This window comes from Engraulis encrasicolus, chromosome 24, assembly GCF_034702125.1.
Source record: "Engraulis encrasicolus isolate BLACKSEA-1 chromosome 24, IST_EnEncr_1.0, whole genome shotgun sequence".
Lineage (NCBI taxonomy): Eukaryota > Metazoa > Chordata > Actinopteri > Clupeiformes > Engraulidae > Engraulis > Engraulis encrasicolus.
This window is the reverse complement of record NC_085880.1, coordinates 22,905,457-22,918,066: the sequence shown is the minus strand read 5'-3', so window position 1 is coordinate 22,918,066 and position 12,610 is coordinate 22,905,457. Positions and strand designations below refer to the sequence as shown.

General features: G+C 43.4%; 2 protein-coding genes across 2 annotated transcripts in view; one reads left to right on the top strand and one right to left on the bottom strand.

Moving 5' to 3' along the window:
- The first annotated feature begins 565 nt into the window (after positions 1–565).
- Positions 566–3,832, top strand: msx3 (muscle segment homeobox 3). Its single transcript, XM_063190925.1, has 2 exons — positions 566–1,146; positions 1,744–3,832. The coding sequence occupies exons 1-2, from the start codon at positions 585–587 to the stop codon at positions 2,157–2,159; spliced, it is 978 nt and encodes a 325-aa protein (XP_063046995.1). The 5' UTR covers positions 566–584; the 3' UTR covers positions 2,160–3,832.
- A 464-nt stretch (positions 3,833–4,296) lies between these two features.
- The window catches only part of znf511 (zinc finger protein 511), a 13,777-nt gene continuing 5,463 nt past the window's right edge, over positions 4,297–12,610 (bottom strand). The window contains exons 4-6 of the mRNA XM_063190926.1: positions 7,940–8,064; positions 6,290–6,589; positions 4,297–4,826 (exon numbers count right to left, since the gene is read on the bottom strand). Coding sequence (XP_063046996.1) covers positions 4,757–4,826; positions 6,290–6,589; positions 7,940–8,064 — 495 coding nt within the window. The 3' untranslated portion in view covers positions 4,297–4,756. The remainder of the gene's footprint in view (positions 4,827–6,289; positions 6,590–7,939; positions 8,065–12,610) is intronic.

Genomic DNA, 12,610 nt, shown 5'->3' with positions numbered 1-12,610 from the left:
CTTTGGAATTAGGCAACCCAAATTGTTTTTGCTAAGGCCCTGGATGTTGTTGTTGTTTCTGTTTACTCTGTCCAGGGTTCACCGACGACTCTACACACATCCCCTACCCCCGCTGTCTCGCGCTAGGCTGCCCTGTATGGTTTCAATAAGAGATGAAGTGTGTGTGTGTGTGTGTGTGTGTGTGTGTGTGTGTGTGTGTGTGTGTGTGTGTGTGTGTGTGTGTGTGTGTGTGTTTCAATAAGGGTTCAAACGCTAATTAGCGCGGGCCCCCGCATAGACGGCCCCCTTTTCTTAATTGCAACAAAACTTCTCGAATGGCTCCTGGCCCCGGAGAGCAGAGCGGAGCGAAGCCCCCGAAGCAATCCATAAAGATCCGCGCAGCGACGGGACAGCTCGGGCTAACCACCATACACATTTCTCCCCAAATCACTCCTGACAGCTCTCACAGAGCCCGGCCCCGGCCAATCAAAGGCGAGCGTGGGAACAGTCATGTGGTCAAGCTGGCGGGCTGATTGGCGGGCGGCGAGATGAAAGCGAAGTTCTCAAAGTATTATATCTGGGAATCCCGTGCAGATGCGAGACTTATGCTGGCGTCACACAGACGCACTCCTTCCCTTCCACGACGTCGCATCGCCAGGGGAACTATAGCGCACTTCTACACACACACACACACGCCCACGGAGCACGGCTCGCAGTACCAGTCGTGTATGGCACCCCTGTCTAGCACCATGAATCCTGCGCAGGGACCCGTGATGTCTCACGAAGCCACGAAGCTGCACGAGAGGGACGACACGGAGAAGGAGGGAAGCCAGACGCGCGAGACCAAGGGCTCCTCGCTCGCGGGATGTAAGAGCAAACCGTTCAGTCTGCCGTTCAGTGTGGAATCTTTGATTTCCGACAGAGGCACGAGCCGGACATCTTACTCCTCGCATGAAGCGAGTATAGTTCTGCCATGTAAGCCAGTGTCCATGTCCGTAACCGAGGACAGGCTCCGGTTGTCCCCCATGGCACTTTACGCGGACAAGGGCTTCCAGGCGGACAGCGTCGCCGGCCTGGCGGATAGCAAGAAGGCAGATATGGACATGGAGCTCTCGGAAAAGGGCCAAAGCGGATGGTTTCAGACGCCCTCCTACACTACTCCTCCACGTAAGTCATCTCCGATTGCTTTACAAATGCGGTTCTATAGCAAAAAGTTTTTATTTTGTTTGTCACAGTCTTCTTTCAAAGACTGCCTCGCCGAGCAGTGGAAGTGAAAGGCAAGTATATTTGTACAGTGCATTTCATACAAAAAGCCACTTGAATATTCATCACAAAAATAAAAACATATACACAACAAATTAAATGAAAGATAAAGGCATAAACATGACAGGAAGGATGAAGTTTGAGTGTGTGTGAAATATTAGCCGCCTGAAGGTCTGCGTATCGCGCCTGCTCGCTCTCGCGCCTGCTGCGCACCGGAGACTTTGTGTCTACCTGCCAATTATGAACATCCCTCGCTGTCTGTTTTAGTTCTGTGTGACATCGTTTGCATGCCGAACAGCTGTTAAACTAACCTGAGAGTGCCATTTAAGTCTGGCGGTAAAGACGTGTAATTTAGGCATTTAGAAGCTTGCCAAGTCAAATAACTCACTAAAGTTGTTCTTCGCAGGAGTCGAACAATGACCGTTTATTTCCAACTTTGTTTATGCAGACTAATGCCTGTCCTCCATGTAGACTAACGCCTGCCCTCTCAATATTTTTTAGGCCATTCGAGCCCCCCTCCATGCACCCTTAGAAAACACAAGAATAACAGAAAGCCACGGACTCCCTTCACCACGTCCCAGCTGCTGGCGCTGGAGAGGAAGTTTCGTCAAAAACAATACCTCTCCATCGCGGAGAGAGCAGAGTTCTCCAACTCCCTCAACCTCACGGAGACGCAGGTGAAAATCTGGTTCCAGAACAGACGGGCCAAGGCCAAGAGATTACAGGAGGCCGAACTGGAGAAGCTGAAGCTGGCCACCAAGCCTCTCCTCCCGGCCTTCGCCTTTCCTTTCCACCTCGGTGCGCACGTAGGCTCACCAGCCCTCTACGGACCATCTGCGTCATTCTCAAGGCCCTCGCTGCCTGTACCGGGACTCTTCGGCGCGCCAGTCACCTATGGAATGTATTACCTGTCCTAATCAAGAAACTCTGGCCGTGGCCGTGAGATGTGAAGGCGACTAATAGACTGTTATGGTTGCTCTCCAGTGTGTAGAGATAACTGAAAAAGCGAATATCTCTCTCTCTCTCTTTTTTTAATGTCACAATCCTGCCTTATTGTTGAAGACGAGAGCACATCACTCTGGCCTTTAAATGCCTTATATTTTCCACACACAACACTCCGTAAATTGCAGGGTTGAAAGAAGTTAATCTCAACAGAGAGACGGTGCAATGTAGACTTTTGGTATAGGCCTCTTAATTGTAGATTCCAACGGAGCCGTGGAGATTAGCTAGATTCACAAATGGCAGGCTAAGCAGAAGCGATGTCTACTACATTTTAAAGGGACACTGTAAATCCAGATTTTGACACTTGAGTAAATGGCGAGTTTCATTTGGTGAGAGCAGCAGGCCTGGCTGTGGCCATAAAACGCGCTGACAAGCTGAGGAGGGGAGGCCGGGTATTACTGCGGCCGCTGAGGGGGCACTGCGACTGGGCTGCCAAAACGCACTTCCCAGTCGACAACTAACACTAAACGGGACACTTTCATGTCACTTGTAAAAAAAAGTATGTGGAGTTGCTCTTTGAACTGCAATTGCTCGTGAAGGAGACGATGGCAGCGCGTGCGCCTGCTGCATACTTAAGCTCCAGGCCCATAACGACTCGTTGAAGGAACATATTTGACGACCCAATTATCGTCAGAGGACCAAATATTATCAGCTTGCTACAAATATATTTTTATATAAATACACAAGAACCAATCACAACTTGGGGAGTGACACCTTCAAACGTTATAAAGTAGGCTAATTAAAACTTTAAAAAAAACAAAAAAATCCAAACATTCCAGAAGCAAAACTGTTGAAGCTGCATCTTTCTCAGGCCTCGTCCTGGGTCTATGACCTCTGCACCCCGCGCGCTCTTAAAGACGCGTGTGTGGGGGATTTTCTTGCCGCACATCTTGAAGTTAAGAGGATTAATTTGATTCTTTATAAGGGATTTTGTATATTGTTTAATGGGGCGGATTTTAAAAGCCGTCGGAAGCTCTTACGGATACTTGTTTGCGCGTGTGTCCATGCTAAAGTTATTAGTTTGCTAGTATGGAGGAATAACCAATAGATTGATATAATTTTTAAAATACAAAATGTAATTTTCTGATATTTTTTTTCGAAACCACTTTTTTAAGTAATACAAAAAACAAATGCTGATATTTATATGCTGTGTTTACATATGCATACTGTGTACATCCATGTATATATAATATTTGTACAGATAAATTAGATACAATGCATTTTGTACAAAATAAATAAACATTTTAAATGGTAAAAATGTCTACTGTTTTTTTTAAAAATAATCTATTAGATGATTTTGCTGTTTGGTTCTGTGAAAATATAAGGCCTAGTCTACACACCACACACTGACGCACTCATGGAGACTATTGCAAAGCTTTGCTTAACGTTATGTCATTTGACCATGCAATTACAAATAGGAGTAATTTAATTTATTTGCGTGATTGTGTTCATTTTTTGTTAGGCCTATTTGTTTCTTCTGTTCTCCTAGGAAATGGCATCGTTGTTTAAAGGTGCGCGTATTGAAAAACGTCAGATGTTAAATCTACCAAAGAGTCACCAGAATGTACCCTAGCCTTATAGCTCCACGTCAAAATGCTTCAGCGTGTCAGTTAAAATTTCGTGGACAAGTAGTAAATCACTGGTCTAAAGAAAACATTTTAACTCATCTAAATGAAGTTCAACTGCATAGCGGCGCATTTGCTCTTTTAAGTCATTGACAGATCATAATTATCTGTAATATACACTGAAAACGAACCTACTTATGAATTTAATCCTGACCCTAGACACTGTTGAATGTCAAAGGATCTGCACATCTCTTCATGAGGTAAAAACAAAAAACAAAACAGGGGTGATGCCCCCGTGTGAACACAACGCTGTCACAGCCTGGGCTGCTCTATTCTTGTAGCGTGCAGATTCCACACACGCTGTCCAAGAGCGCCACCCGGTGGCCACAAGGCCAACTGCACACTTCCTTTCCCTCAGCCTCCACGGCATGAGAGAGAGAGAGAGAGAGAGAGAGAGAGAGAGAGAGAGAGAGAGAGAGAGAGAGAGAGAGAGAGAGAGAGAGAGAGAGAGAGCAGTGACAGGTTTACGAGGGCACGTCAAAACCATTACTGCAGAACAAATGGCGTACATGTTTTCATCGAGATAATTTATTAAGGAAATAATGCTCTAAGAAAATACATCATTCAGGACACAGGCCTGTGCACTGTGCAGGCCTTCTGAAGCACTGAGGAAGCAGACAGGCCTGGGAGTCAGGCCTTTAAGTGTGTGTGTGTGTGTGTGTGTGTGTGTGTGTGTGTGTGTGTGTGTGTGTGTGTGTGTGTGTGTGTGTGTGTGTGTGTGTGTGTGTTGTCATTGTGTCTTCATGCTCGTGTGTGTGTGTGTGTGTGTGTGTGTGTGTGTGTGTGTGTGTGTGTGTGTGTGTGTGTGTGTGTGTGTGTGTGTGTGTGTGGCTAAGTGTGTTGTCATCGTGTCCTTGTAGATGCATGTGCGTGTGTATGTGTGCGTGTCACTTCTTTCGGCGTCCCCCTCTGAAGCCTCTCACAGAACCCTGACCGAAGCAGATGGACTGCGGCACTCTGGAAGACACACACACACACACACACACAAACACACACACACACACACACACACACACACACACACACACACACACACAAACACACACACACACACATTAGCATGCACACACACACACGCACACACACACACACACACATTACCCCACGAACATGCACATAAACATTACGGCAATTAGCTGTAAGAGTGTACATTGTAAGAGTAATTTGGGGTGGGGTGGGGGGGGGGGGGGGGGGGGGGGGGGGGGGGGGGGGGGGGGGGGGGGGGGGGGGGGGGGGGGGGGGGGGGGGGGGTATTCCCATTAGGGCTGGAGCTGTAGTATGGCTTTATTCATGATTATTTATAATTATTATTTATTAACGGCTTTATTAAAGCAGCAATGTGGAAGTGCCCTTGAAGAGCTATTTTCCAGAACGCTGCAGCCTATTCCTTTTCAATTCCAGCAAATCCATTTACTGTGCATACATTTTTCCAATATCTAAATTAAAGTTACAGATTTGATGTTTGAATTTAATATGGCAAAATCAGACATTAAACCATTAACAAATTTCCCGTCGTTACCACGAAAACAAATGAATGAGCTATTTATGAAAATTGCATGTAAAATGGCTTTCAAAAGTTGTTTTTTTCTGAAAAGTGCTGTTTGTTTATTCCAAATTAAAGTTATGAAGTTAGGACGTTATTACTTAACATTCAAATTCGATCTGTAGTTACATATTATACTATAATTTATAGCCTATAATAACAATGTGAAAGCATTTTTATTATAAGTTATTACTGCAAGGGCCTGATCTGTAAACTATGCATTATGACAGTCATCTGAAGCATATTTCCTATGATATCTTACATCTATTAGAACATAATATGTAGGTGTGTCGATTACAAATATGTTACAAATAGCATCTGTGCCTGTTGGTGTGTATGTTATATAATGGAAAAGTAATAAACATTTGTTTCTTATCTTTAACAGTCCATTAAACAAATGTAATTAACATTAACTTCAGATCTACAAGTGAAAGTATTGCATGATATTAGATTTTATTATTTCATATGACAAATGTGCTATGAATACATTAATTGACCTGTAAGTATTCATATTAGTATTCATATTAGTTTTAGTACACATTCAGATCTGTATTTGAATATATTGTAATACTTTATATTTAATTACATTACAATTGTGTTACAAATATATTAATACTTGATCAGTTAATATTAATAACCGAATATATTGCCATATTATATATTACAACACCTGTTAATACATATTATATTATATTTTATTTTATTAAATCAGCAATATGATGTCATTAATTATTATATTACACAATATTAATATACACAATAAATTGTGTCTGACCTGTAGATGTGTATCTTACTTTATTGCATTTAATTATATTACATTTCATTACATGATATGATTTTGTATGATGTTAAAATATGTCATAAGTAAGTGGCTGACCTGTATGTGTATCGTGGTTTCTGCGATGGCGTGTTCTGGGTCTCGGGTGGAACCGCATGTCCTCCCTGTGCGACGGAACCCGACGTGTGTGTGTCGTCCGCTATGGAACCCGATGAGTGCGTGTCGTCAGCTATAGAACTTGGGGTCTCTGTGACGTCTGCTATGGAACCCGGGATCTCGTCTGCGACATCCATTCCCTCACACGGCTCTTCTGACCCCCTGGATTCTGACCTGCTCCCCGCATCTACACACACCTCCATACCAGCACTCTTCTCCCCCACCACCAATCGCTCCTTCACCCTGAGACAGAAACACACACACACACACGCACATGCACATACGCACACACGCACACACACATGCACGCACACACGCACGCACACACACATAAACGCACGCACACACAAATGGATAAACACACACACACACATGCGCACATGCAAGCACGAACAAATGTATAAACATTCACACACACAAGTACAAACGCGCGCGCGCACACACACACACACACACACGCACACACGCCCGCACCATGGGCCAGAGTTAAAAGTCATTCCTAATCACCCCATGCGATCTGGGTCTGTTAATATGAGCCTGCTACAGCATGAAGGCAGGAGGTCAGCCTCATGACCTGGGTCTTCATGCAGTATTTACTTTTTATTAGTTCTATTTTTGCATTTCTGGTTTGGGTTCGTTCAGCCATTCCCAGCTTCCCACTATGCCCCATTTCATTTAAAAGCTGATTGTGATTCTGATTCTAAAGCCCCTGGATATTTCAATACTTATTTGATATGGTTTTTTTTTAACTGTAGCGTACAAATGAAAAGACAAGTCACTTAGATAGGAGGAGCTCTTTTCCATAATGCTATGAAAGCTTTTTTCCTACATGCGTGCATGCCCCATGCAATTTTCATAAATCTTTTTAGAAATTTGATTTTAAAAAGTGGGGCAACTGGAACTATGGTAAGTCAGTGTTATCTGATTTCTCCTCAGCAATAATATCAAACAAAACAGCCACTTTTCTGCTCTGAAAGATAAGAATCACAATAAAAAAACCACATCATTTTTGTACACATTTTTAAAAATGGATTTATAGCCTTTCAGAAAGGCGCTTTTCATATATAGAAACCAGAGGACGTTAAGGCCCATTTCTAAAGCCCTCTTGACCCCATGCCTGCTGAGTTTAACCGTGGCGCATCAATTAAAAAAATACATGTACACAAAAATGTATAAAGACAAAAGAGGATATAGAAAGGGGCAAAGTGATTCAAAAGGAATAAGTACTTGGAATAAAATAAACATGCATCATCCGATGAAAACTCTAATGAGACTGGAAGGGGAAGTGTAGTTTGTTTCGGTTGTCATATTCATATTCCGATTCTGTTTCTCGCAGGGCTCCATGTTTTTCACATAGAGGTGACTGGCTACTGGTTAATGGGAGAGGTAATAAGGTTGATGCGACAGACTATTCAAATGTCTTGTGACGTTTTTGTAACTGTCATATAAAACACTGCATCCAGATCGCACAATCCCATGAAATGTATTCCGATCAGGGGCAACAACAAAAAAAAAAGGGGGGGGGGGTGTCATACACACACACGGCACACACACCCACAGTACACACACGCACACACACACACACATACACACCTCTTGCTCTTCTTGCTCTTGTCGAATCTGAAGTCCGGTGGGTAGCTGTGAGTCCTGACCAGGTGATCTTTCCTCTGTAGAGAGGAGCTGAACCTCAGATCACATCCCTCCACCAGGCACTGGTACTGTGGGGAGCGCAACACACACACACACACACACACACACACACACACACACACACACACACACACACACACACACACACACACACACACACACACACACACACACACACAATAACAGTCTCAGATCCCAGCTCTCTCCACTAGGTACAGTAGGAACGCTCACTCCCACACACAAGCATGCACGCACACAAACAGGGTTGAATTCCTTAACAAAGCATTGGAAATACGGAAACGCAACACACAAACACAGAATAAACTGAGTTTGGTGCGGTGGGAACCAAGCAACAAATGACAATGTCTGTGACATCCGTCTCGGTCAATGCTGCAGTACGGGCGGTGGCCACACGGGGGCAGTGTTGCAGAGCAGACAGGCAGGCACCACATAATGGGTTTCTCATGCAGGCCTCTCTCCACACTCTCAATGCCGGCACAACGGAGAACCGTGAACAACCGTGAACAATGCCCGTACTAATGGTCTACTCCACACACACACACACACACACACACACACACACACACACACACACACACACACACACACACACACACACATACACACAGTCTGCACCGTTCGTTCCAGTGGTGTTTCAGCTAAAGATGAAGAGCAGAAAAGTTGATGGTGTTCTGACTGATCTTCCTTTGAGGTCCTCAAATGGACGCAGTTACAGCTGTAGCCAACGGAAAAAGCAAACATGCGCACACACGCACACACACACACACACGCACACACACACACACACACACACACACTGCCCACACACACACACACACACACACTGCCCACACACATCTACTGTACACACAACTGTAGAGTTGTAGCCGACAGCGCTTTGCATTCTCCGCTCATGCAGAAAAGATTTGCAACTTCAGCGCTTTCTCAGTGCCCCCTCTGTCTGCCGATGGATTCTCTGTGTGTGTGTGTGTGTGTGTGTGTGTGCGCGTGTGTGTGTGTGTGTGTGTGTGTGTGTGTGTGTGTGTGTGTGTGTGTGTGTGTGTGTGTGTGTGTGTGTGTGTATTTGTGTCATCTGATGATATTTGCCTGCAGTCATATCCTCTTTCACTGTCCACTTAGGGACCATTGAGCTCTGAGAGGAGGTAATGGCAACGGTTTACTATGACCAGTTACTATGACAACTAGTGGCTATGGTGACCAGTTACTATTGGTGAGCAGTTACTATGATAACCAGTTAGTATGGTGAGTAGTTAGTTACTATGGTGAGTGCCAGTTACTATGACAACCAGTTACCATGAGAACCAGTTACCATGAAAACCAGTTACAATGACGACCAGTTACTATGTTGAGCAGTCACTACCAGTTAGTATGGTGAGTAGTTAGTTACTATGGTGAGTGCCAGTTACTTATTATGGTGAGCAGTTACTATGACAACCAGTTACTATGATGATCAGTACCTATGACAACCAGTTGTTAGTTTACAATGCCATTGTGTTTGTTCGTTTAAAATACATGTATATGTTTGTTATTTTGTATGTATGCCATGTAAGGTAATGTTTGGTTACCTCAACAGTGTTTGTTATAATGTCATGTTTGTGTGCTTATGATTTAATGGGTTTTTCTTTTTAGTTCACTGTGTGTGTTTATGCTGTAATGTGTTTGATAGTTCACAATGCCATGTGGTTGCCCTTGCATTTACCATGTAATGTATGTGGTGGATTACATTGCTTACACTACAATACGCTTGTTAGTTTACAATGCCATGTGTGTGTGTTTACCATGCCCCGCTTCTGTGTGTGTGTGTGTGTGTGTGTGTGTGTGTGTGTGTGTGTGTGTGTGTGTGTGTGTGTGTTGTATATGATTACCAGGCTCTGATTCTGTGTGTGTGTGTGTGTGTGTGTGTGTGTGTGTGTGTGTGTGTGTGTGTGTGTATCGCAGACATGTGGACTCGAGTCCAGTGACTTGGACTCGAGTCTGACTCGAGTCAGCGCGTGTGAAGACTTGCGACTTGAAATTTCAAGATCAGAAAGGACTTGCGACTCGACTCGACTTGCACGCCTTTGACTCGGGACTCGACTTGGACTTGACAGTTGTAACTTCCAATGACTTGGCGTGACTTGCCATGTTGGGTCTAAAAAAAAAGTACAAGTCCAACCCTTGTTTTCAGAATGCAACAGCCCGCCCACATTCTTTGTTTGAATCACGTCATTGTCCTAAGCAGTGCTATGCCATTGGCGGCCAGATGCGGCCGGACGCGGCGACCAGTGGCAACAGTGAAACACCATTTGAGAGTCTCCAGAACAAACATAGCCTAGGGTAGAATGCCCTAATGTGGGACAATTTTTGTCACTTCAACTTTGGTGGTTTATTAAAATGTAATGACAACATTTCAATACAAACAAATTACACCCTTTTCATCCTCTGGTTATGCTCTAATCAAATAATACCTTTAAAAACATGTTAAGTGTTTCTAATTTGAATAATTTGGATATTAATGTAAGTTGGTCAAAAACCATGGTTATCCCTAAAGTGGGACAATCGGTTTCCTAATGTGGGACAGTGTATATTAAAAGCTCTCTAAAACATGTTTGTGTAAAATATTAATTCAAAATGTGATCTGCCACTCTTTAAGACATATCAGCTACACATTTAGAGCATGTTTTATGAATTATTTTTACTTTCTTTTATTGGTAAATAAGACTGAGACTGTTTGAACCCATTGCACACAATTGGTCACTTCAACATGGCAGCTCTATTTGAGGAAAGAACTTCCGGTTTTTGGACCCAAATGTTGTGTTGATAGCTGTGCTCCAGTATATTAGGCCAGAAAGACTGAAATACACCTTTGATATAGATTTAAATATCCATTTTCTTATGTGGACATGGTGTTTGACTTCATAGCAATTGTTTGACTTATTAAATTACTACTTTTACAACTGTCCCACATTAGGAAAATCTTGTGTCCCACTTTAGGACGCACCTATCCTTAAGTGGGACACTAATAAAATGGGTTAAAAATAAAATATTACATTATTTTATATACACCACACATTATTTTCTGATGAACATATACCTACCCAACACATTTATCAAAAAAATTACAATGATGTTTTGATTGGAATTGATTAATACCCTAAAGACAAATTTGGCCAAATGCTATGTAATTTGCCATTTGATGGACTTCACCCAGGGTCCTTCTTCTTAATTGTAACCCCTCCCTGGAGTATTACTATACATTTACTAAATCATGATATTATGATAACATGATGATAGGTCTTTTATTTGGTTATAGTTTTGTAAACATTTACCAACTTGGGGCAAAGCTACACCCCTTAAACCTTAAGGTGTCCCACATTAGGCATTGTCCCACTTTAGGGCATTCTACCCTACATTTTAAACCATCGCGGAAGTTAATTTATCTCCCTCTCAGCCCCAACTCATTTTGCATTCTTAATAGGGTAGGCTATGGAAGTTTGCACTGTGATCAACAAATATTTTCTATCAATGTTCAATGTAGGAAGTGTGTGTGGTGGGGCGCTGTGATGTGCAACACGCGTATGTAAGCTACACACGTGAAGCTCTCGCTCTCTCGCCCCTCGCTTACGACAGAAATTCAGTGAGAACCAATTGTCTAAATATTTTAGCTAAATGGTGATGGACATTGATTGTTGAACATTAGGCTATTTAAGCAGTTGAAATAAAAAAGCACACACTGCTGACATAACCGAACCACAGGACTTAATCTATTGTTGTTTTATAAAAGAGTACGCCTATCCGTTTTGCTCTCCCTGTCCTTTATGAATGCGCTTGCCTTCAGCCCCCGAAGGCAGTTACAGTATGTTCCGCTCCCACACACAACATGCTTGCGAGTCAGTCACTTCAAAGTGAAGTTCAGCCTTGCGAATAATTTCCACCATCGCGGACAAAACCACGTTATGATGGATATGTGGCGAGGTAAACGTTACGAATATGGCCTGATTTTAAGTTTCCCCAACCCAGGATGTGTCCGTAGGCTATGGCTTGATATCCCAGGGCTATTTCACGACCACAACTCCACGCGCTGAAAATGCATGTAAGCTCGCGCTTCTCAGAAAGAGTAACCTCTCGGTAACATTCTTTGCATTGACCAGCCACTATCGGTTGAGTATTAGAATCAATACAAAAAGACACGTTTATAGGCTACATGTCTTAGTCTTCCAGCATGCAATCGAAAATAGGCGAGCAGAGTGGTCTTGCATCCATCAAAAGAGCTCCACCGGTTGCCTACTTTAGATGCTGGGTGAATGGTTCCAAAGGGAAATAATTTAGCCTATAGCCTATTCATGACAGTCTTGCAAAGAGACAAGACAAACGACCAAAATTGTCAAAAAAATTGGTCAAGGCGCGAGATGAGGAATACTGCATGGCTATTGGAAAAACTTTGAAGAAACTAAGCGCACTGCTTCCCGCAAAAGCTTGCGCTTTGAGGGCTATAAAACAAGCTATGCGCCCCGAACCTCACTGCTTGTTGTTCGATGACTTGAATCGAAAAATTTCTAAGGACACCAGAGCTATCTTGATTCCTGGAATACCGCCTCAGCCAGCTGAAAGCAG

What these genes read in the sequence shown, in the direction of transcription:
- msx3 (XM_063190925.1), top strand. Translation starts at nt 585, where the DNA reads ATGCTGGCGTCACACAGACGCACTCCTTCCCTTCCACGACGTCGCATC. An exon ending in CTCCTACACTACTCCTCCAC is followed by an intron (nt 1,147 to 1,743) that starts GTAAGTCATCTC and finishes AATATTTTTTAG; the next exon opens with GCCATTCGAGCCCCCCTCCA.